Source organism: Mus musculus, chromosome 7 (assembly GCF_000001635.26).
Source record: "Mus musculus strain C57BL/6J chromosome 7, GRCm38.p6 C57BL/6J".
NCBI classification, from domain to species: domain Eukaryota; kingdom Metazoa; phylum Chordata; class Mammalia; order Rodentia; family Muridae; genus Mus; species Mus musculus.
In genome coordinates this window covers 12,581,470-12,606,544 of record NC_000073.6, presented here as the reverse complement: position 1 = coordinate 12,606,544, position 25,075 = coordinate 12,581,470, and the positions used below count along the sequence as shown (strand labels likewise).

At 41.7% G+C, this 25,075-nt stretch overlaps 1 protein-coding gene and 1 pseudogene across 1 annotated transcript; one reads left to right on the top strand and one right to left on the bottom strand.

Moving 5' to 3' along the window:
- On the top strand, positions 1 to 25,075 carry Vmn2r53 (vomeronasal 2, receptor 53). Its single transcript, NM_001104644.1, has 5 exons — positions 1 to 285; positions 5,099 to 5,896; positions 7,908 to 8,144; positions 21,719 to 21,842; positions 24,099 to 25,075. The coding sequence occupies exons 1-5, from the start codon at positions 1 to 3 to the stop codon at positions 25,073 to 25,075; spliced, it is 2,421 nt and encodes an 806-aa protein (NP_001098114.1).
- Gm15773 (predicted gene 15773) lies at positions 2,450 to 3,593 on the bottom strand (annotated as a pseudogene).

Genomic DNA, 25,075 nt, shown 5'->3' with positions numbered 1-25,075 from the left:
ATGTGGAGCTACCGGGTAGCCCAGAGTTTCGTCTTTGCCATTGAGGAGATTAATAGGAGTGCTCACTTGTTGCCCAATTTGACACTGGGCTTCTCCATTCGAAACTCTGGAGACTCAGTGCATGGAGCGCTCTATGAGACAATGGGCTTTCTCACAGGGCAGGAGGAGCCCATCCCCAACTACACATGCCAGCATGGCTCTCCTCAGGCTGCCTTGGTTGGGGACACACGGTCTTCCCTGTCTGTCTCCATGGCCAGACTTCTGGGGCTGTACAAGTTTCCCCAGGTGAGTTGCACAACACCTTATTCTTTAGTGAATGTGGTGCAGTCTCTTAATGGTGATGGTGATCGTCACAGCAGTGAGCAGCTGCTGAGGAGCCAGCTTCCCTGAAATATTCTCCATGTTTAACATGGTTCTCTCTTCTATGTATCAACAATTTAGAGAGAAACATTATCCCTATGCAGTATACCAGAAAACTGAGGAAATGTCTTTTTTATTATTTAAAAGAACTTGTTTTCCAACTTGTATGACTGCATGATAAGACTCAGTTAAGTTTTTTTTTTGGTAGAAAAAAACTTTTAAAGACACTTATGGCTTAACTAGAATAATTTTTGTCCAAGTTAAAAATGTACTAAGGACAAAGCAGAAGACTGGTGTATATATAGTGTACAGCGCTTGCTCACAATAGTAGTTAAGTTGTAAAAGTCCAATTATGAAGTAATTTTTACATAGATGAAAATAGTTATTTGAGAAATCAACATATTTAATCACATTGCACAAAAACGCTGGTATTAAGTCACTTTCCAATGGAATTTCAAAGCATAAGGATGGACTTTCCCACCTAATAAAACCCGACACCTGACCTGATTGCTCAGAACACCTGTGAAATGTTCTCCCTAAACTTAACAGAGTGATAGTTCATGTTTGCGTGTGTGGATTATCTGGTTACTACCTTGGAGCAACTGATTTTTTTTTTCTGTATCCTCTGATATGTCTGATAGAGAAACTAAAAATCCCATTCCAATATGGCCATGTTTTCAATTAAGTTAGTGTCTTTATCATTTATCATTTATAAGCATCATGGATTGATTCTAATTAAAAAAAGAAAACACACACCTTAATGAGTGACCTTCTTAGTAAGTGTAAGATTAAAAACAAACTAGTTTTAGCTTTTTGTGATTATGTAGCTATAAAGGATTGTAGATGGACTTTCTATATGTATATGCCAGTCTGTTCTCTTTAGTTCTAATGCCACTGAAATCCCAGTCCTAAAACTAAATTACTTTGGAAAGTAAACAAATTTGTGCCTTCTATAACAACCTGGTGGCTATCTAGTTGTCATACAGACTACGCATTATTACAAAGAGGCAAGCTAACGTAGCACAATGGACTGAGGGTCACTTCTGATAAAAGAAGTGAGCACTTAGGAGTAACATTCACTTTATCAGCCATAAAAAAGCTCAACTTCTAAAAACCCCACAACAGTGAAAAGACAGTCTGCTAAATCCCTATCTGTAAAAACTATGCACAAAACCCACGGTATTTGGGAAAGATTTACACAAGCAGCAGTTTTAAAATATAACTGCCCTACTACCAATTACACATTAACATACACCCTAACTGAAAATACACTACAATCATGTCTGTAAAGCAGCTTGACCTTTCTAAGTAGGTTTCCCTTACTCTTAAACTAAACGACGGAGCTGTTAATACTGCACACGGAAAATTAGGAATAATTGACTTTTACACAAATATAAAGGGTTTTTCTTTTCCCCCAACTACTTAAACATCAAAACTTATGCCTGTAAAACTTTAAACCTTTCAGCAGCCTAAGTATTTCAAACGAAGTCACTCATGACAGACTTCTCACACCCTTTACATCTGAAGTTTGCTGACCTAGTGATCTAGTGTAGACTCTTTCAGAGATATTTCAGCCTCTCTCTCTTCTCCAGGTGGCTTTGTCTTACTGCTGGCCTCGTGGCTGTCTTTGCTGTCTTCGTTACTGTCACCATTATGCTGTGGATGGTTACTCTCTTGAGCATCAGATCTGCCATTTAGGCTCTTCGTACCTGTGTGTTCCTTCTCTAGCTTTTTGTTTGGCCCTTTCTTCCCCTGGTCTTTGGTTTTATTTGCTTCCTCATGCTGTCTCTGTTCAGCAAGAGATTTGTTCAGCACTTGGGTGATGTCTGAATCTCCTTCACCAACCGAAAACATATTCTTAAACTTGTTATATAACATTGTAGACTTTTCCATGATAACTTGACTGACTTTGAACTGCTGTATTTTCTTCAGGGTTGTGATCATCTCTGTGTGTTTCTGACCTTGTTGCATTGTTACCTGAAGTAAAGCAAGTTCACCTAGTGCCTCTATGCATCTGTTCACATCTAGATTATCAATTTTGAGTGAATTTTTAATTTCAGCATGTATCCTTTGAAGTCGAGAATCCATTGATGTTTCTCGCTTCTTCTCCACTTTCTTAACTTCTGGTTTCTTTCCTTCATCTTTATTCTGCTGCTCAGTTTCCATTTGTTCCTCCTGCTTTGCGTTTCCGATCTCCAGCTTCTTTCTCATGTTGGCCTTTTAGCATGTTCCTCCCGTGAGCAGCCTGGAAGTTCCTTCCACCCTTTCTCTTCTTTTCACCCTCTTGATCATTTTCGTCTACTGAATCAGAGGTTGATGTAACCCCTGGTTTAGCTAAAATTATCAGTTTAGATTCAACTTCTTTCTTCCCTTCTTTCTTATCTGGTTCTTTTCTTGGTTGCTCTTCTTCCTTTTAGCCTTCTTTCTCTTTTTAAAGCTGCTTTTTAGGTTGTTTCTCCTCTGCCCCCCCCCTTTTTTTTTACTTTTATCTTCATCAATAACTATGTCACCGTCTGAAGGACAAGGCTGCTTTACCACTTTAGGTCTGCCTCTTGGTTTGGGAATCTTGACTTCAGTAGGTGCTGGGCGTCCTCTCTTAGGACTTGCTTTCACATTAGAAGTGGTTGCTGCAGCCACCATTCCCGCCTCTTCAGTGTCTACTTGTTTTTCAGCCTTTCTCTTTCTTCCTCGTCTGGCAGCTTTTGGAGTGGTTATGTCAACTGCTGTAGTCACATCCTCATTGCTGGCTTTTTCTTCCTGATCAGTGTCTTCCTTTGAAACACTAATTTCTTTTTCTTCCACTTCAACATCAGATGATGCATTTGATTGTTTAGCTGATACCTGTTGACTTGAAAATTTTACTTTCGGATTGTTATCTATCTCCCACAATCCTTCATTAAAACCTTTTCGTTTATTTGGTTTGCCATACTTTTCCTTATTTTCTGAATAAGGAAATATGTCCTTTGGTCCTAAAAAAGCAGTCTCATGGGTTCCAAAAGAGAAAAGGGGTAGTTTGTGGGTGGTTTTACAGCTCCATCAGGAACTTCATCTACTCGAGCTGGCCAATGAGGATAACCTTTCATCTTGGTGGCGCTGGGGCTGCGGGGCGTGCTGGCCGCTCCTGCTCACGTCCACGCCGGCCACCTATGCTACCAGCTGACGCAGAGGCATCTCAACAGCTCCGAGCTGCAACCGCCACCGCCACTGCCACCGCCACCGCCGCGGATGTCGCTGCCCTCAGTTAAATTTTAATTTCAGGGACAGGAGAGATGGCTCAGAGGGGAAGAGCACTGACTGCAAGTGGCTTATGTCCAAACTGTAACTCCATTTCCAATAATGTGACTCCCTCTTCTGTCCTCCAAGAGCAGCAGAAACATATGTGTACACAATCATGCATACAGGGAAAACAGCAATATATTGATAGTCATAAAAATTTGAGCTTCTGAGAAACAATGAATTGTTTTTACTTTAAGTTTGTCCCAATATTTCTGTTTAAAAATATTCTGTTTCCAATTAGTAATGTGTGCTTCATGGGACATATTTGTACATAAAAATGATCATTGTTTTTCTGCAATCCAAACATAAGTGAATATCTTCTGTTTTGTTGCACAGCCTGGAAAGACCACCTGCTTCAATTCTATTGAGCCTAATCCCTACACATGAGGCAACCAGATGCTAGGTCCAACCAGATGCTTTGTGTTAGGAAAATATAAAGTTCACACATTTTGTAGTGGCAGATTTTTCCATTCATATGCTGAGGCTGAGCAGCCCAATTCTTTAGCTTTTAAAACCAAACCAAACCAAAGCAAACTGCAACACAGAATCCCACTTGTCACACCTCTAAGAACTATCTCTTTTGAAATCATGGTGCAATCTCTTTCTCGATAAATTGACAAATCAGATTCCCATTTTCTCTCAAATCTGGAAAAGCACACAAAGGTGGTCTGATAAGAGCTCATAACATATTGGTTTTGTTTTACCAGGGACAGCAAGGTGGCTCATTGGGTAAAGGCGCTTGCTGAGAAGCCTGATGATCTGAGTTTGAGCCTCTGGAACGCACCAGGAGGAAGAAGAAAACCAGCCCCCACAATTTGTCTTCTGACCTCTACACATGCATTATTCCAGACAGGCAGATGGATAGACAGGCAGACAGATGGATACACACCTCCCCAAACCCACTCCCCCACATGAATTTTAAAAAGAACACCCTAACAGCTGTGTGCAAACATTAGAGTCACACCAAGCCTAGTTGAAACAAATGTAGGAATGGGCAGTGGGAAGGACAGACACTGAGATGTAAACCAGTTAAGACATGGTTGTGGGTTTCCTTCCAGAGGCCACAGAGCTGTCTGCAGTGATTGGGAAGCTGTGAAGGGCACACAGCTGCTTAGAACCAGCACAATTGCCAGAGCATGATGTTCAAGTCCTTTCAGGCGAATCTTTATGTTTCAGAGCTTAACATGAATTTATGTGTATGTGTATACATGTCTATGCAACAGGCATGAGAGGAAGCCAGAAGCAGGAGTCAGATTTCCTGGGGCTGGAGTTACAGGTAGTTGTGAGCCACCAGATGTGGGAGCCTGGAATAGGACTTGGGTCCTCTACAAGATGAGCAAGGGCTGGAACTGCTGAGATATCTCTCCCAGCCCCATCCTTCTGACATTCAAATCAGACCTTTAGCTTGCTCCTGAGTCCTGGATCTCATCTACTCTCATATTGCCTGGCTCTTCCTTGACAGGTCAGTTACTCATCTTCACTACCCAGTCTGAGTGACAAGATCCAGTTTCCATCCTTCATTCGGACCCTGACTAGTGACCTAACATGCTCCCATGCAGTTACCCAGCTGGTAATTCACTTTCAATGGTCCTGGGTGATCATTCTTGCCCATGATGATGACTTTGGGCAGCAGGCCAGCTCTCTGGCCACACAGATGTTGACCCCAGCTGGTGTGTGCATTGAGTATCACCTTCACGTCCCTTCCCATCAGTCCTTTGGGAAGATTGAAGAGACTGTCCAGAAGATGCAGAAATGTACAGCCAGAGTTGTTTTGGTTTTCTTAAGCAATTCAAATTTCCAGCTCATCCTACATGGCTTACTGGCTGTCCCTGTCTCAGGACAGGTGTGGGTCAGCATGGACACTCTGCACATGGCACTTGCCCTGACCATACCAGGCATTTCCCAGGTGTTGCAAGGCACATTTGGCCTTCTGTATCACAGCAGCAGGGCTATTGGCTTCCCTGAGTTCCTTGCTCACCTGCGCCCCAGCCAGACCCCAGAAGACATGTTTATAAAGAAGTTCTGGGAGTTCACCTTTGATTGTACATGGCCCTACCAAAACAGCACAGTGACAGAGGGTGTCCAGTTCTGCACAGGAAATGAGAGTCTGAAAAACAAGCCACATCCCTTTCCAGAAGTGAGTAGAATTGATGCTGCTTACACAGCTGTCTACAGCATTGCCCATGCTCTGCACAATATGCTAGCCTGTGAGCACCAGGAGAGGAAAGGTACAAACTCTCACAACTTCCATTCCTGGCAGGTAAGAGAGACATGTGTGGAGTGGATGCTTCAGAGATGGTTGGGGAACAGGCATAATGGTTTTGCTAGGCTATGGAAGTGCTGCAGATTTGGTATGCTTCAGTGAGAAAGTCCCATCTTTGCAAATGAGAGGCATTTGCAAATGAAGCTGCATTGGAGGAGTCCATGATATCTGTGTGATCGCAGATGAATCCAGTCCCTGCAGAGATGCTTTTGTACAAGTACAAGATGCCTAGTACAATTTAATTTTCATATAATAGTAAACTTTTTATTGTCCTAAATTTGAGCTTAGATATACAGTGGATGCTTTTAGTGCAGACATTCTGAAAGTCAGAATTTAAAAAGATATAAAATTATATATATAATATATATATATATTGTGTGTGGGCATACATATGTATGTAGGCATGCAGGCCCACGTGGCCGGTATGTATAGGTCTGTACATACATGTGGGAAGTTCTGAGGATGGTGTAAGAAATTACTCTTCAATCACTTTCTATCTTATTCTTTGGGGATGGTCTCTCATTCAAACCCAGACCTTGTTGATATGGCTAGTTCTGCTAATCTGCTTGCTCTGGGTATTTCCTGTTTCTACCCTTTGAAGCTGTAGTTACAGAGGGATTGTCACATGCACCCAACATTTAGGAGGGTTCTGGGTATTTAAAGTTCTATCCTGAAGCTTATGTGGCAAGGATTTTAATGACTTAAGTCAACTCCCATGTTCTTAACTTATTTTCTATTTATACTATTATTTTATAATTTTATACACTTTAAATACATTTTGGGCATTTTCTCCTAGTATCTCTCTCTGTCTGTCTCTCTGTCTCTGTCTCTGTCTCTGTCTCTGTCTCTCTCTCTCATATATGTGTTTTCCAATCCACTCAGTGAAGCATAGTCCCAGATCTTCAAGATGATCCTTGGAAGACATACTGCTCACTGATGAGATAAACTGAGGGTGTGCCTAAGGAGGGGTTATCTGTTTTTCATAACCTTTAGTGAGATTATCTGAGTCTATACTCTGTGCTTGGTGAATATACTTTTTACCCAGAAGAACAGTGATAGTTGTTGTCTTTTTGGCCAAGATGGACAGATTAGAAATTACAGGAGGTCCGGCTCGATGACTCATGCCTGTCATCTCAGTACACAGGAGATTGAGGCAAGAGAATCGACTTCCAGGCCGACCTGGATGACACAACAACATACTATCACCAAATACCCATATATGAGCGTGGTGTAATAATAATAACCGTGTGTAATCTAGGATGAAGATGTAAAGTAAGTGAAGGGGTGATGAGCAAGTAAAAGGATGAGTAAGGCCTGAGAAGTTCTGTCTGTCCGGAAATACCTGAGGTCTGAATCAAGGAAAAGAAGTCTCATTATGGGAAAATGTGATAGGATTACAGATGGTAGGGACAACATGTGCCAACACCCTAGAATGGAGACAAATAAGATGAACCACAGTGTGGGGCTGAAGGAGTGTGATAGATGTGTCAGAGTGATTGGGAGGCTTAGGTGGGCTGGGGCCTGTTTGTGGAAGGCTTGCTAGGGTTTGGAGTCTAACAAGTATGATGGGAAGTTTAAGATAGTAATGCATATCCAAATGAGACCTTGGAGCAAGCATCACATTGTGATGTTTTGGGTTTAATTTTAAGGTTGGTGAGATGTCTCAGTGGGTAGAGGCACTTGGCCCCAAGCATAAATTCAATTCCTGTGTATCACAGGGCAGTGGAATACAACATTGCCAAGGGTGTCTCTAAAATCTCCAATGTGTGTGACATAGTTTGAGATTCTCTCTCTCTCTCTCTGTCTCTCTCACAGTGTAATATGTTTAAATGTGAAATGAATCAATTATTAATTATTAATTTAGTAAAACTAGCACATTTTTTGTGAGTTCCTGAAAATATCATAGAACCTTAAGCTGTCATATGCCTAGTGGATTACTGCTGAGGCTATTTGCTGTAGTCCTTGGACAGACCCTGTCCAGTGTTCAATATGTCTCTTCCTTCCCTAGCTGCTTCATAACCTCAGAAATGTGTACTTCAAGACTTCTGATGGAAATAAGATTATGTTTGATGCCAATGGAGATTTGGTGACACAATTTGACATTTTCCAAGGGAAGAAGACTCCTGCAGGTGTATTCCACTTGGTGCATGTAGGCTTGATAGACCCTCAAGCCTCTTCAGGAAACAAAATGATGGTCCAGTTGAAGCAGGATCTCCAAGTGAGTTCTCTAAATGCAGAGATAACTGTTGTTCTAGTGGTTCCAAGTTTCTAGGAAATTCCAAATCTGGGGTTCCTCATGTCCACCTGTACATGAATTCAGTGTTGGTCTGGACTAGGCCGGTGTATTTGAACAGATTATGCTCTTTCCTCTGAATGATACTGATTGACCAGCAAAAATGTACATCAGAGCTGGGGTTGGAGAGATGTCTCAGTGGCTTGCTATGCAAGCACAAAGTCCAGACCCTGGATCTCCAGAACGCTTATACATGCTAACTGGGCAATATGGTCTACCTGTAATTCCATTCCTGGAAAGTGGAGACAAGGAGATGCCCAAAAAGCTAACTAGTAAGACTCACCATAACATTTATCTCTGGGTTTTACTTTGAGCCTCAATGTGCATAGTGGAAAAATCAATGAAGGATGAGTCCCAACATTAACGTAGGGCCTCCACTGACCTATGCATACATGCACATAATCCCATGTAGCTGCAAAAACACACATACACATATTAATACCATACATGTGTGGAAAACGAGAGAAAAGGACATACTAGAGTCCCCAAATAGCATCTGCTTTTTTTTTTTTTTTGTATTATCATTGTCTGTGTTCAGGAACTGCTCTGTGAAGAGGAAGATAGTGACTCACTAAGCCAACCCCTTCCCATGTGCCACCTAGGAAGTAGACTCAGCAGACACTCTTAGGTTACTTGCTGTGATACATTGCCCCATCCATGACAAATACCTGAAAAACAGTGTAAAGTGAGGAAAGGCTTTAATTGAGTCATGGTATGAGAGGTCCAAGGCTTGATAGGTCCTTTGCTTTGGGTGTGTGTGGTTGAGGCAATGTCTTGGCAGCAGGCATGTGTGTTGGAAGAGGTTCCCAATTCATGGGGACCAGTGAGTGGGAGTTGGCACTATAGATAGATTAGATAGGCTAACATATTACATCTTACCAATGCCTAGCTTCCTCCAATTAGGTCCCATGTCTCATTTTCTCTTCCTATGGGGAGCCCTGCTAATTAATGTTGCAGTCTATGATGACTGGATAGCTCCTCTGACCTTGGCATAAAATGAAGGATTCCTCTACTAGCAGGGCTTCCCCTTCTGTGATGTTGTCTGGGGATCCTGACTTTCAACATCCTCTACCTGGGGAAGGATGAGTAGTCCTTGGCAGATCTACAAACTTCCTTCTCTCCCTGATAAAAATCCACTCAGCAAGTACCTGGGATTCCTGGAATGCCTCTCATTACAGACATGCCATCCACAGAACTTTAAACCCTAGGAAACAATTTTCTTTCTTTTTTTAAAATTTTATTTTAATTAGGTAATTTCTTCATTTACATTTACAATGCTCCCCCAAAAGTCCCCCATACCCTACACCCCCACTCCCCTACACCCCCACTCCCACTTCTTGGCCCTGGTGTTCCTCTGTACTGAGGCATATAAAGTTTGCAAGACCAATGGGCCTCTCTTTCCACTGATGGCCGTCTAGGCCATCTTCTGATACATATTCAGCTAGAGATACAAGCTCCGAGGGGGGGGGTACTGGTTATTTTATATTGTTGTTCCATCTATAGGGTTGCAGTTTCCTTTAGCTCCTTGGGTACTTTCTCTAGCTCCTCCATTGGGGGCCCTGTGATCCATCCAATAGCTGACTGTGAGCAACCACTTCTGTGTTTGCTAGGCCCCAGCATAGTCTCACAAGAGACAGTTATATCTGGGTCCTTTGAGCAAAATCTTGCTAGAGTATGCAATGGTGTCAGCATTTGGAAGCTGATTATGGGATGGAACCCTTTGATATGGCAGGCTTTAGATGGTCCATCCTTTTGTCACAGTTCGAAACTTTGTCTCTGTAACTCCTTCCCTGGGTGTTTTGTTCCCAATTCTAAGAAGGGGCAAAGTGTCGACACTTTGGTCTTCATTCTTCTTGAGTTTCATGGGTTTAGCAAATTGTATCTTATATCTTGTGTATCCTAAGTTTCTGGGCTAATATCCACTTATCAGTGAATACATATTGTGTGAGTTCCTTTGTGATTGGGTTACCTCACTCAGGATAATGCCCTCCAGGTCCATCCATTTGCCTAGGAATTTCATGAATTCATTCTTTTTAATAAGTCAATGGCCTTCCTGTACACAAAGGATAAACAGGCTGAGGAAGAAATTAGGGAAACAACACCCTTCTCAATAGTCACAAACAATATAAAATACCTTGGCATGACTCTAACTAAGGAAGTGAAAGATCTGTATGATAAGAACTTCAAGTCTCTGAAGAAAGAAATTAAAGAAGATCTCAGAAGATGAAACGATCTCCCATGCTCAACAAAAGGTATATCCTTTTGTTTTAGGATAAAATGTTCTGTAGATATCTGTTAAGTCCATTTGTTTCATAACTTCTGTTAGTTTCACTCTGTCCCTGTTTAGTTTCTGTTTCCATGATCTGTCCATTGATGAAAGTGGTATGTTGAAGTCTCCCACTATTATTGTGTGAGGTGCAATGTGTGCTTTGAGCTTTACTAAAGTATCTTTAATGAATGTGGCTGCCCTTGCATTTGGAGCATAGATATTCAGAATTGATAGTTCCTCTTGGAGGATTTTGCCTTTGATGAGTATGAAGTGTCTCTCCTTGTCTTTTTTGATAACTTTGGGGTGGAAGTCGATTTTATTCGATATTAGAATGGCTACTCCCACTTGTTTCTTCAGACCATTTGCTTGGAAAATTGTTTTCTTTTCTTTTTTTCCATTTTTATTAGGTATTTAGCTCATTTACATTTCCAATGCTATACCAAAAGTCCCCCATAGCCACCCACCCCCACTCCCCTACCCACCCACTCCCCTTTTTTGGCCCTGGCGTTCCCCTGTACTGGGGCATATAAAGTTTGCGTGTCCAATGGGCCTCTCTTTCCAGTGATGGCCGCCTGGGCCATCTTTTGATACATATGCAGCTAGAGTCAAGAGCTCCAGGGTACTGGTTAGTTTATAATGTTGTTCCACCTATAGGGTTGCAGATCCCTTTAGCTTCTTGGGTACTTTCTCTAGCTCCTTCATTGGGGGCCATGTGATCCATCCAATAGCCGACTGTGAGCATCCACTTCTATGTTTGCTAGGCCCAGGCATACTCTGACAAGAGACAGCTATATCAGGGTCCTTTCAGCATAATCTTGCTAGTGTATGCAATGGTGTCAGCATTTGGAAGCTGATTATGGGATGGATCCCCGGATATGGCAGTCTCTACATGGTCCATCTTTTTATCTCAGCTCCAAACTTTGTCTCTGTACCTCCTTCTAAGGGTGTTTTGTTCCCACTTCTAAGGAGGGGCATAGTGTCCACACTTCGGACTTCATTTTTCTTGAGTTTCATGTGTTTAGGAAATTGTATCTTATATCTTGGATATCCTAGGTTTTGGGCTAATATCCACTTATCAGTGAGTACATATTGTGTGAGTTCCTTTGTGAATGTGTTACCTCACTCAGGATGATGCCCTCCAGGTCCATCCATTTGGCTAGGAATTTCATAAATTCATTGTTTTTAATAGCTGAGTAGTACTCCATTGTGTAGATGTACCACATTTTCTGTATCCATTCCTCTGTTGAGGGGCATCTGGGTTCCTTCCAGCTTCTGGCTATTATAAATAAGGCTGCTATGAACATAGTGGAGCATGTGTCCTTCTTATCAGTTGGGGCATCTTCTGGATATATGCCCAGGAGAGGTATTGCTGGATCCTCCGGTAGTACTATATCCAGTTTTCTGAGGAACCGCCAGACTGATTTCCAGAGTGGTTGTACAAGCCTGCAATCCCACCAACAATGGAGGAGTGTTCCTCTTTCTCCACATCCACGCCAGCATCTGCTGTCACCTGAATTTTTGATCTTAGCCATTCTGACTGATGTGAGGTGGAATCTCAGGGTTGTTTTGATTTGCATTTCCCTGATGATTAAGGATGTTGAACATTTTTTCAGGTGCTTCTCTGCCATTCGGTATTCCTCAGGTGAGAATTCTTTGTTCAGTTCTGAGCCCCATTTTTTTTTTTTCATTTTTTATCAGGTATTTAGCTCATTTACATTTCCAATGCTATACCAAAATTCCCCCATACCCACCCACCCCCACTCCCCTACCCAACCACTCCCCCTTTTTGGCCCTGGCGTTCCCCTGTACTGGGGCATACAAAGTTTGCGTGCCCAATGGGCCTCTCTTTCCAGTGATGGCCGATTAGGCCATCTTTTGATACATATGCAGCTAGAGTCAAGAGCTCCAGGGTACTGGTTAGTTCATAATGTTGTTCCACCTATAGGGTTGCAGATCCCTTTAGCTCCTTGGGTTCTTTCTCTAGCTCCTCCATTGGGAGCCCTGTGATCCATCCATTTGCAGTCTGTGAGCATCCACTTCTGTGTTTGCTAGGCCCCGGCATAGTCTCACAAGAGATAGCTACATCTGGGTCCTTTCAATAAAATCTTGCTAGGGTATGCAATGGTGTCAGTGTTTGGATGCTGATTATGGGGTGGATCCCTGGATATGGCAGTCTCTATTTGGTCCATCCTTTCATCTCAGCTCCAAACTTTGTCTCTGTAACTCCTTCCATGGGTGTTTTGTTCCCAATTCTAAGGAGGGGCATAGTGTCCACACTTCAGTCTTCATTCTTCTTGAGTTTCATGTGTTTAGCAAGTTGTACCTTATATCTTGGGAATCCTAGGTTTGGGGCTAATATCCACTTATCAGTGAGTACATATTGTGTGAGTTCCTTTGTGAATGTGTTACCTCACTCAGGATGATGCTCTCCAGGTCCATCCATTTGGCTAGGAATTTCATAAATTCATTGTTTTTAATAGCTGAGTAGTACTCCATTGTGTAGATGTACCACATTTTCTGTATCCATTCCTCTGTTGAGGGGCATCTGGGTTCCTTCCAGCTTCTGGCTATTATAAATAAGGCTGCTATGAACATAGTGGAGCATGTGTCTTCTTACCAGTTGGGGCATCTTCTGGATAAATGCCCAGGAGAGGTATTTCTGGATCCTCAGGTAGTACTATGTCCAATTGTCTGAGGAACCGCCAGACTGATTTCCAGAGTGGTTGTACAAGCCTGCAATCCCACCAACAATGGAGGAGTGTTCCTCTTTCTCCACATCCACACCAGCATCTGCTGTCACCTGAATTTTTGATCTTAGCCATTCTGACTGGTGTGAGGTGGAATCTCAGGGTTGTTTTGATTTGCATTTCCCTGATGATTAAGGATGTTGAACATTTTTTCAAGTGCTTCTCTGCCATTCGGTATTCCTCAGGTGAGAATTCTTTGTTCAGTTCTGAGCCCCATTTTTTAATGGGGTTATTTGATTTTCTGTAGTCCACATTCTTGAGTTCTTTATATATGTTGGATATTAGTCCCCTATCTGATTTAGGATAGGTAAAGATCCTTTCCCAATCTGTTGGTGGTCTTTTTGTCTTATTGACGGTGTCTTTTGCCTTGCAGAAACTTTGGAGTTTCATTAGGTCCCATTTGTCAAATCTCGATCTTACAGCACAAACCATTGCTGTTCTGTTCAGGAATTTTTCCCCTGTGCCCATATCTTCAAGGCTTTTCCCCACTTTCTCCTCTATAACTTTCAGTGTCTCTGGTTTTATGTGAAGTTCCTTGATCCACTTAGATTTGACCTTAGTACAAGGAGATAAGTATGGATCGATTCGCATTCTTCTACATGATAACAACCAGTTGTGCCAGCACCAATTGTTGAAAATGCTGTCTTTCTTCCACTGGATGGTTTTATGTCCCTTGTAGAAGATCAAGTGAACATAGGTGTGTGGGTTCATTTCTGGGTCTTCAATTCTATTCCATTGGTCTACTTGTCTGTCTCTATACCAGTACCATGCAGTTTTTATCACAATTGCTCTGTAGTAAAGTTTTAGGTCAGGCATGGTGATTCCACCAGAGGTTCTTTTATCCTTGAGAAGAGTTTTTGCTATCCTAGGTTTTTTGTTATTCCAGATGAATTTGCAAATTGCTCCTCCTAATTCGTTGAAGAATTGTGTTGGAATTTTGATGGGGATTGCATTGAATCTGTAGATTGCTTTTGGCAAGATAGCCATTTTTACAATGTTGATCCTGCCAATCCATGAGCATGGGAGATCTTTCCATCTTCTGAGATCTTCTTTAATTTCTTTCTTCAGAGACTTGACGTTTTTATCATACAGATCTTTCACTTCCTTAGTTAGAGTCACGCCGAGATATTTTATATTATTTGTGACTATTGAGAAGGGTGTTGTTTCCCTAATTTCTTTCTCAGCCTGTTTATTCTTTGTGTAGAGAAAGGCCATTGACTTGTTTGAGTTAATTTTATATCCAGCTACTTCACCGAAGCTGTTTATCAGGTTTAGGAGTTCTCTGGTGGAATTTTTAGGGTCACTTATATATACTATCATATCATCTGCAAAAAGTGATATTTTGAGTTCCTCTTTTCCAATTTGTATCCCCTTGATCTCCTTTTGTTGTCGAATTGCTCTGGCTAATACTTCAAGTACTATGTTGAAAAGGTAGGGTGAAAGTGGGCAGCCTTGTCTAGTCCCTGATTTTAGTGGGATTGCTTCCAGCTTCTCTCCATTTACCTTGATGTTGGCTACTGGTTTGCTGTAGATTGCTTTTATTATGTTTAGGTATGGGCCTTGAATTCCTGATCTTTCCAAAACTTTTATCATGAATGGGTGTTGGATCTTGTCAAATGCTTTTTCTGCATCTAACGAGATGATCATGTGGTTTTTGTCTTTGAGTTCGTTTATATAATGGATTACATTGATGGATTTTCGTATATTAAACCATCCCTGCATCCCTGGAATAAAACCTACTTGGTCAGGATGGATGATTGCTTTAATGTGTTCTTGGATTCGGTTAGCGAGAATTTTATTAAGGATTTTTGAGAGAAAATGGTCTGAAGTTCTCTATCTTTGTTGGATCTTTCTGTGGTTTAGGTATCAGAGTAATAGTGGCTTCATAAAATGAGTTGGGTAGAGTACCTTCTACTTCTATCTTGTGAAATAGTTTGTGAGAACTGGAATTAGATCTTCTTTGAAGGTCTGATAGAACTCTGCACTAAACCTGTCTGGTCCTGGGCTTTCTTTGGCTGGGAGACTATAATAACTGCTTCTATTTCTTTAGGGGATATGGGACTGTTTAGAAGGTCAACTTGATCCTGATTCAACTTTGGTACCTGGTATCTGTCCAGAAATTTGTCCATTTCGTCCAGGTTTTCCAGTTTTGTTGAGTATAGCCTTTTGTAGAAGGATCTGATGGTGTTTTGGATTTCTTCAGGATCTGTTGTTATGTCTCCCTTTTCATTTCTGATTTTGTTGATTAGGATTTTGTCCCTTTGCCCTTTAGTGAGTCTAGCTAAGGGTTTATCTATCTTGTTGATTTTCTCAAAGAACCAACTCCTCGTTTGGTTAATTCTTTGAATAGTTCTTCTTGTTTCCACTTGGTTAAATTCACCCCTGAGTTTGATTATTTCCTGCCGTCTACTCCTCTTGGGTGAATTTGCTTCTTTTTTTTTCTAGAGCTTTTAGATGTGTTGTCAAGCTGCTAGTATGTGCTCTCTCCCGTTTCTTCATGGAGGCACTCAGAGCTATGAGTTTCCCTCTTAGAAATGCTTTCATTGTGTCCCAAAGGTTTGGGTACGTTGTGGCTTCATTTTCATTAAACTCTAAAAAGTCTTTAATTTCTTTCTTTATTCCTTCCTTGACCAAGGTATCATTGAGAAGAGTGTTATTCAGTTTCCACGTGAATGTTGGCTTTCCATTATTTATGTTGTTATTGAAGATCAGTCTTAGGCCATGGTGGTCTGATAGGATACATGGGACAATTTCAATATTTTTGTATCTGTTGAGGCCTATTTTGTGACCACTTATATGGTCAATTTTGGAGAAGGTACCATGAGGTGCTGAGAAGACGGTATATCCTTTTGTTTTAGGATAAAATATTCTGTAGATATCTGTCAGGTCCATTTGTTTAATAACTTCTGTTAGTTTCACTGTGTCCCTGTTTAGTTTCTGTTTCCACGATCTGTCCCTTGATGAAAGTGGTGTGTTGAAGTCTCCCACTATTATTGTGTGAGGTGCAATGTGTGCTTTGAGCTTTACTAAAGTGTCTTTAATGAATGTGGCTGCCCTTGCATTTGGAGCGTAGATATTCAGAATTGAGAGTTCCTCTTGGAGGATTTTACCTTTGATGAGTATGAAGTGTCCCTCCTTGTCTTTTTTGATAACTTTGGGTTAGAAGTCGATTTTATCCGATATTAGAATGGCCACTCCAGCCTGTTTTTCAGACCATTTGCTTGGAAAATTCTTTTCCAGCCTTTCACTCTGAGGTAGTGTCTGTCTTTTTCCCTGAGATGGGTTTCCTGTAAGCAGCAGAATGTTGGGTCCTGTTTGTGTAGCCAGTCTGTTAGTCTATGTCTTTTTATTGGGGAATTGAGTCCATTTATATTAAGAGATATTAAGGAAAAATAATTGTTGCTTCCTGTTATTTTTGTTGTTAAAGTTGGCATTCTGTTCTTGTGGCTGTCTTCTTTTAGGTTTGTTGAGGGATTATCTTCTTGTTTTTTCCAGGGCGTGGTTCCCGTCCTTGTATTGTTTTTTTTCTGTTATTATCCTTTAAAGGGCTGGATTCGTGGAGAGATAATGGGTGAATTTAGTTTTGTTGTGGAAAACTTTGGTTTCTCCATCTATGGTAATTGAGAGTTTGCCTGGGTATAGTAGCCTGGGCTGGCATTTGTGTTCTCTTAGTGTCTGTATAACATCTGTCCAGGCTTCTCTGGCTTTCATAGTCTCTGCTGAAAAATCTGGTGTAATTCTGATAGGCTTGCCTTTATATGTTACTTGACCTTTTTCCCTTACTGCTTTTAGTATTCTATCTTTATTTAGTGCATTTGATGTTCTGATTATTATGTGTCGGGAGGAATTTCTTTTCTGGTCCAGTCTATTTGGAGTTCTGTAGGCTTCTTGTATGTTCATGGGCATCTCTTTCTTTATATTTGGGAAGTTTTCTTCAATAATTTTGTTGAAGATGTTTGCTGGTCCTTTGAGTTGAAAATCTTCATTCTCATCCACTCCTATTATCCGTAGGTTTGGTCTTCTCACTGTGTCCTGGATTTCCTGGATGTTTTTATTTAGGATCTTTTTGCATTTTCCATTTTCTTTGATTGTTGTGCCGATGTTCTCTATGGTGTCTTCTGCACCTGAGATTCTCTCTTCCATCTCTTGTATTCTGTTGCTGATGCTGGCATCTATGTTTCTAGATTTCTTTCCTAGGGTTTCTATCTCCAGTGTTGCCTCACTTTGGGTTTTCTTTATTGTGTCTACTTCCCTTTTTAGGTCTAGTATGGTTTTGTTCATTTCCATCACCTGTTTGGATGTGTTTTCCTGTTTTTCTATAAGGATTTCTACCTTTTTGGTTGTGTTTTCCTGTTTTTCTTTAAGGACTTGTAACTCTTTAGCAGTGTTTTCCTGTTTTTCTTTAAGGACTTGTAACTCTTTAGCAGTGTTTTCCTGTATCTCTTTAAGTGAGTTATTGAATTCCTTCTTTATGTCCTCTACCATCATCATGAGACATGCTTTTAAATCCAGGTCTACCTTTTCAGGTGTGTTAGGGTGTCCTGGACTGGGCGAAGTGGCTGTTCTGGGTTCTGATGATGGTGAGTGGTCCTGGTTTCTGTTAGTAGGATTCTTACGTTTACCTTTCGCCATCTGGCAATCCCTGGAGTTAGTTGTTATAGTTGTCTTTGTTAAGAGATTGTTCCTCTGTAGATTTTGTTACCCTCAATCAGCAGGCGTGGGAGAGAAGCTCTCTCCTCTGAGTTTCAGTGGTCAGAGCAGTCTCTGCAGGCAAGCTCTCCTCTTTCGGGGAAGGTGTACAGTTATCTGGTGTTTGGACCTCCTTCTGGCTGAAGGTGAAGGCCCAAAACAGGATCTTTCCCAAAAGCTGTGTTGCTTTGGCCAGGAAGGTGGCCGGTTGTCTGGAGTCGAAGATGTCGCCGCCTCAGAAGCTCTGTGGCTCTCGCCAGGAAGGTGGCCGGCCATCTGGAGCCGAAGATGGCGCCACCCCAGAAGCTCTGCGACTCTCGACCGTACCAGAAACGGCTGGCCTCTGTATTCCACAGGGTCACCCGTGCAGCCTGCCCTCCGTGGAGTCCCGGAGCCAAGAAGGCTCCCGCCGGCGCCTGTGACACAAACCTCTCAGGCTGGGCAGACCCCCGTGCTCTCACCAGGAAGGTGGCTGGCTGTCTCGGAAAATTGTTTTCAACCTTCTACTCTGAGGTAGTGTCTATCTTTTTCCCTGAGATGGGTTTCCTGTAAGCAGCAGAATGTTGGGTTCTGTTTGCGAAGCCAGTCTGTTAGTCTATGTCTTTTTATTGGGGAATTGAGTCCATTGATATTAAGAGATATTAAGGAAAAGTAATAGTTGCTTCCTATTATTTTTGTTGTTAGAGTTGGCATTCTGTTCTTGTGGCTGTCTTCTTTTAGGTTTGTTGAAGGATTACTTTCTTGCTTTTTCTAGGGTGTAGTTTCTGTCCTTGTATGTTTTTTTTTTCTTTTTTTCTGTTATTATCCTTTGAAGGGCTGGATTCCTGGAAAGATATTATGTGAATTTGGTTTTGTCATGGAATAGTTTGGGTTTTCCATCTATGGTAAGTTAAAGTTTGGCTGGGTATAGTAGCCTGGGCTGGAATTTGTGTTCTCTTAGTGTCTGTATAACATCTGTCCAGGATCTTCTGGCTTTCATAGTCTCTGGTGAAAATTCTGGTGTAATTCTAATAGGCCTGCCTATATATGTTACTTGACCCTTTTCCCTTACTGCTTTTAATATTCTATATTTATTTAGTGCATTTGTTGTTCTGATCATTATGTGTCAGGAGGCATTTCTTTTCTGGTCCAGTCTATTTGGAGTTCTGTAGGCTTCTTGTATGTTCATGGGCATCTCTTTCTTTAGGTTTGGGAAGTTTACTTCTATAATTTTGTTGAAGATATTTGCTGGCCCTTTAAGTTGAAAATCTTCATTCTCATCTACTCCTATTATCCATAGGTTTGGTCTTCTCATTGTGTCCTGGATTTCCTGGATGTTTTGAGTTAGGATCTTTTTGCATTTTGCATTTTCTTTGATTGTTGTGCTGTTGTTCTCTATGGAATCTTCTGCACCCGAGTTTCTCTCTTCCATCTGTTCTGTATTCTGTTGCTGATGTTCACATATATGGTTCCATATTTCCTTCCTAGTGTTTCTATCTCCAGTGTTGCCTCACTTTGGGTTTCTTCATTGTGTCTACTTCCGTTTTTAGGTCTTATTGGTTTTGTTCAATTCCATCACCTGTTTGGTTGTGTTTTCCTGTTTTTCTTTAAGGACTTGTACCTCTTTAGTAGTGTTCTCCTGTATTTCTTTACATGAGTCATTTAAGTCCTTATTGATGTCCTCTACCATCATCATGAGATATGCTTTTAAATCCGAGTCTAGCTTTTTGGGTATGTTTGAGTATCCATGACTGGCTGAGGTGGGAGTGCTGAGTTCTGATGATGGTGAGTGGTCTTGATTTCTGTTAGTAAGATTCTTATGTTTGTCTTTAGCCATATGGTAATCTCTGGAGTTAGTTGTTATAGTTGTCTCTGGTTAGAGATTGTTCCTCTTGTGATTCTGTTGGCCTCTATCAGCAGACCTGGGAGACAAGATCTCTTCTGAGTTTCAGTGGTCAGAGTACTCTCTTCAGGCAAGCTCTCCTCTTGCATGGAAGGTGTACAGATATCTGGCATTCGGACCTGCCTCCTGGCAGAAAACGAAGGCCTGAAACAGGGCCTGTCCCAGAAGCTGTGTCACTTCTGCCTGTCCCAAAAGCTGTGTAGCTTCTCTAGTCGGCACTCTGACCTACATAGTCTAGTCTCTGAGAGATCCCAAACCAGAGATGGCTCCCCAAGCGGGGCGGACACCTCTCCTATGGCAGGGATGGTGCCTGGATGTCTGGAGCCCGAAATGGGGCCTGCCCCAGAAGCTTTGTGGCTTCTGCCTGTCCCAGAAACTGTTAGCTTCTGTAGTCCACACTCTCACCTGCGTAGACTAGTCTTGGAGGGATCCGGGAACCAAGATGCTCCGGCCAACAATTTTCATTTATCCTGAAAATCCTTCCTACTCTTCAAAGTCCATATAAATTCTGGTTCATCCTGAATAAAAAGTCCCCACAATAAAAATATGTGCACAAGCTAAGATTGTCTAAGAGAGCTGTTTTATTGAAGACAGTCGGTGAAGGCCTTTGTCTATAAGAGCTGTAATACTAAGATCCTCAGATCCCCTCACCTCCAATACAGCTGAAACATGATCCTGCAGACTTACCTGAAGTGGAAACTTAAGGAGCTTTTGAGAGTCAGTTGTGTTAAAATGTGTTTTATTGGGACAAACATATAAAAGAATGTTTTCCTGAAGTGGACACAGGTAAAAAAGTAAGACAGGCTCATAAAGGAATGTTTAGCTAAAACAGACACAAGAGAAAAGATGTTTTGCTAAAACAAACATGTGAAAGGACATATGATAAAGGATTCTTTGCTAATGACAAACTTATATTTTCCACATTACATTGTGTAGTTGAGCTCCATATGTTAAGACTCCATAGAGAAAAATGCACCAAAAATCTTTGGTGGTGTGTTGCAGTTTCTTCCTGCTTTTTTGGACTTGAGCTGATTGGCAGAATAATGTCAGTTTACATAAATGCACATGCTAAGACAAAACATGTGCTAAGAAAAGACCAGAGAAAGATGTGATATTCAGAGGGCACATAAAAAATTGATGTACAGTAACAGAGAGTGAGCAAGACTTACATATAAAGCTAGCTATACGATGCTTGTTGGTCTTGAGTCTTCACTGATATTCACTGCATTGACAGAGACACAGCTGAGAACATCTGGCATTCCTCTGGGTCCCTACTACTCTTTCATGCTGAGGCATAGGCCTGGCTATCTCTGCTAGATAGTGTCACCACTGCTGATTTGTGTTTTCTATCCTGACTCTACTAAACTAGACTACTAAATTATCCATGAAATGTTTATGAGTGGATTGGGCTGAGACTACTGGCTCCTATAAACTAAACTGTTTTCTAAACAACACAGATGAAAGTTACTAAAAAACAAAACAAAACAAAACAAAACAACAAACATTCCATTTCTAAATAGGCCCCCTTTCCTCATATCCTTTCTTTTCCACTACCTCTGGTGGGTAATGGAGTAAAAGAAAGGTTAAAATATTTAAAACCCATAATTAAATATAAAATTAAAAAAATTAAAATTACATCCACCTATTATAGACTCTGTCTCATCCTTCCAGCCTGATGTGCAGTGGTGTCTAGACCCCACGAGAGGGAGGAAGTAGAGGATATGAAATCACAGTTGGACCCTGAAACACATACCACACTTGGTCTACAAAATAGTTCATGAAATTAGGAGTCCACTGAGGAATTGATCCATTGATTAGGACAGATGCATCAAGATCCATCATTCTTCAAAACCCCACCATCTGCTCACCAATGGTCCTACACAAAAGACTGGTAAACATTTGAGCTTCAAACCCTAATAACTATGCTCCTTGTTACTAGGTGCCCACCTCCATCTGCAGTGAAAGCTGCCTTCCAGGGTTCAGCCAGGTACCCCGACTGGGAGCCCCCCACTGCTGTTTTGATTGCAGTCCATGCCCTGAGGGACAGTTTACAGACCAAAGAGGTAAGGACTTATGGAACTGGAATCTGAGTGATTCACAGGGCACTGTGAGCTTCCTGTATGTTACCAATGTCTTAGTAACTGTTCTACTGTTGTAAAGAGACACCATGTGACCTAGGCAGTTTCTAAAAGAAACTTATTGAAATGGGGCTTACTTAGAGTTTCACAGGATGAGTCCATGGTCATAATGGCAGGACATGTGGCAGGAGGCAATCAGGCATGGTGTTACACCAGTATCTGAGTGCTTAAGTTCTGATCCACAGGCAGCATGCAGTTGTTAATGTGGAGAGTGGACCTGGTGTTGGATTTTGAACTCTCAGAGGCCATATCTTGTGACACACCTCCTCCAATAAGGCTACAGCTCCCAATCCATCTCTAACTGTCCACCCTGTAGGAACCAAACATTCAAATATATGAGCCTATGGGGGCCATTCTCAGTCATACCACCTCTCCCATCTACTGAGGTGTACCAGTCTTTGCTTTCCTGTGGACTTAGGTAGGAACACCATTGAGAATGATTCCCTTATACTTATTCCTTGGTAAGTGCTTTATTGAGAAAGACAAATAAATGATCCATAATTGCACAGCCAAATGGGTTGTCCATTGGCAAACATTGTAAAAGTTAGTGCTTTCATATTTCAGCACTTGATTTAAATAACAACATGGAGACTTTTGTGTGTATTAAAAGCTTTAGTCACTATAGCTGGGTAGATTCTGAGTTATTCTAACATGAGAATGCTGGCCTTGCCTACTTCCCATTCCCATGTTCCATTATCTGCCATCTTAGCCTTGCCATGGCAATTTCTTTTTCATGTGTGTTTTAATGGGAGATGTTGGAGATGGTTTTGTGCACTGTGTCCTCAGGTGCTGATTGCTGTGCCCAGCGATCTGGTTGTAGTCTAGACACTAACATAGTCAATCATGTCCTTCTCAATGATGTGCAACAATTCTATTCTATTAACTCTGATTCAGCCTATAGACAGCAGAAGAGAATAGGCTGGGACTTCAGATATCCATCAGGCATTTCCAAGCAATTGGAGAGTGTAAGAGAGGAAGCAGAGAAGGACCAGGAAGATTCATCATGGGCTGGGAAGTAGGTCGCTATAGAGAATTAGAATAGATGAGTGTCTGCTTACTACCTCATCTTTAGTTTACTTACTGGGAAATACAGTTCCATTTTGAGAAACTGATAGACAGGACTTTAACAAATGAACATTTTGGGTACAACTCTGTCTAAAACATTTGTTAATATGACCTTTTACTATTGGAGTAAATTCCAGCCACTAATAAGGTCACATAATTGAAGTGGATTGTTGCTGGTCAGTGTAGTCAACTCAGTAATTTCTAGGTTCAGTAGACTTTCTCAACACCAAAGGTAAAGAGGGTCTGGAGAGATGGTTTCTCAGTTAGGAGCTCCCACATGATGGCTCATATCCATGTGTAACTCCAGTTTCAGGGGACCTGATGCCATCTTCTGATTTTTGTTTATACCACACATTCATATCATGTCCATATATATGTACAGACAGAACACTCAAAAAGTAAAATAAAGTAAATCTTAAAAGAATAAGTTGTCGAGACTAGGAAAATGGGTTTGAACACTCACTGTCAATGTTCACAACCTGAGATGAGCTCCTGAGACTCACATGGTGGAAGGAGAGAACCAAAGTCCTGACCTCCAAGTGCCCACCATGGCATGTTTGAGACCCCATACATACATATACATATCAAATATGTATAAATATATAAGCTCTATATAAAATACTGATAAATTTGGTTAGAAAAATAAGGTGTGGGAAATGATTAGAAACAATATCTGATGATAATATATGATCTCCATATGTATGTGCACCTAATATTTATACATGTATGCACACACAAACATGCCCACACATAAACTCACATACATTAGGTATAGTTGTGCAGTGTTATAATCACAACATTTAAGGGGATGAGGAAGGAGATCAAGAAATTCTAGGTAATCTGCCACTCAGCTACTTCAAGGCTAACTTGAATTACAGGAGACACTGTTTTAAGACAGAAACAAAACCCTCACATAAAGCAGATATAGAGTATATATTTTTTCTTTGTGTCTCTTCCACTAGTATTGCCTATTCTAACCCTGTTCACCAAGATTAATTCATAAATATATTACTTGATGGAAAGCCTGCAAGAGCAGGAAATGTTTAAGATACCTTCCTTCAGAGCTAGTATAGTTCCTATAGTGTTATAGAAATGGTGTCGTTGTGTCTCCCATAGACATGAAGAGATGCCTTCTGTGCCCCAAGGAGCAGTACTCGAGCCACACCAGAGACCATTGCCTGCCCAGGACAGAGATCTTCTTGGCCTTTGAGGAACCACTGGGATTCATATTGGCTTTGGTAGCACTCTTGCTGGCTGGTCTGGCTGTCCTGGTTCTTGGAGTGTTCCTGAAGCACCGGGATACACCTGTGGTCAGGGCCAACAACAGAACTCTCAGCTACTTCCTCCTGATCTCTCTTTCTTTGTGTGCCCTGTGTGCCTTGCTCTTCCTTGGGAGACCCACTGTTACTACCTGCCTCCTCCGTCAGACCATCTTTGCTGTGGTATTCACAGTGGCTGTCTCCTCCGTTCTGGCTAAGACTCTAACAGTGGTCTTGGCCTTCCGAGTCACCAGGCCACGAAGCAGGATCCAGGTATGCCTGAGCTCTGGTGCTTCTACCTCAGTGGTCCTCATTGCTTCCTTAATACAGGTTGTTCTTTGTGGGATATGGTTGATTACCTCTCCACCATTCCCAGACAGGGATATGATCTCAGAGCCCCGGCACACTGTCATCCAATGCCATGAGGGTTCTGGAGCCAACTTCTTCTGTGTGCTGGGTTTCTTGGGTTTCCTGGCAGGGGGTACCTTCTCTGTGGCTTTTCTAGCCAGGGGCCTTCCAGATGTCTTCAATGAGACCAAGTTCCTCACCTTCAGCATGCTGCTCTTCTGCAGTGTCTGGACAGCCTTCCTTCCCCTGTACCATAGTGCCCGGGGAAAGTCCACTGTGGCTGTAGAGATCTTTTCCATCCTGGCCTCCACTGCTGGGCTTCTGGGTGGCATCTTCATCCCCAAGTGCTACATCATCTTGCTGAAACCTGAGAAGAACACCCCTGCCTGGTTAAGGCAAGGCCACCAGGTACAGCACAATAGGCAGTGTGAGATGCTCCAGAGAAGGTGTGTGTCCTCAGGAGAGTCACTAGGATCAAGTTTATGA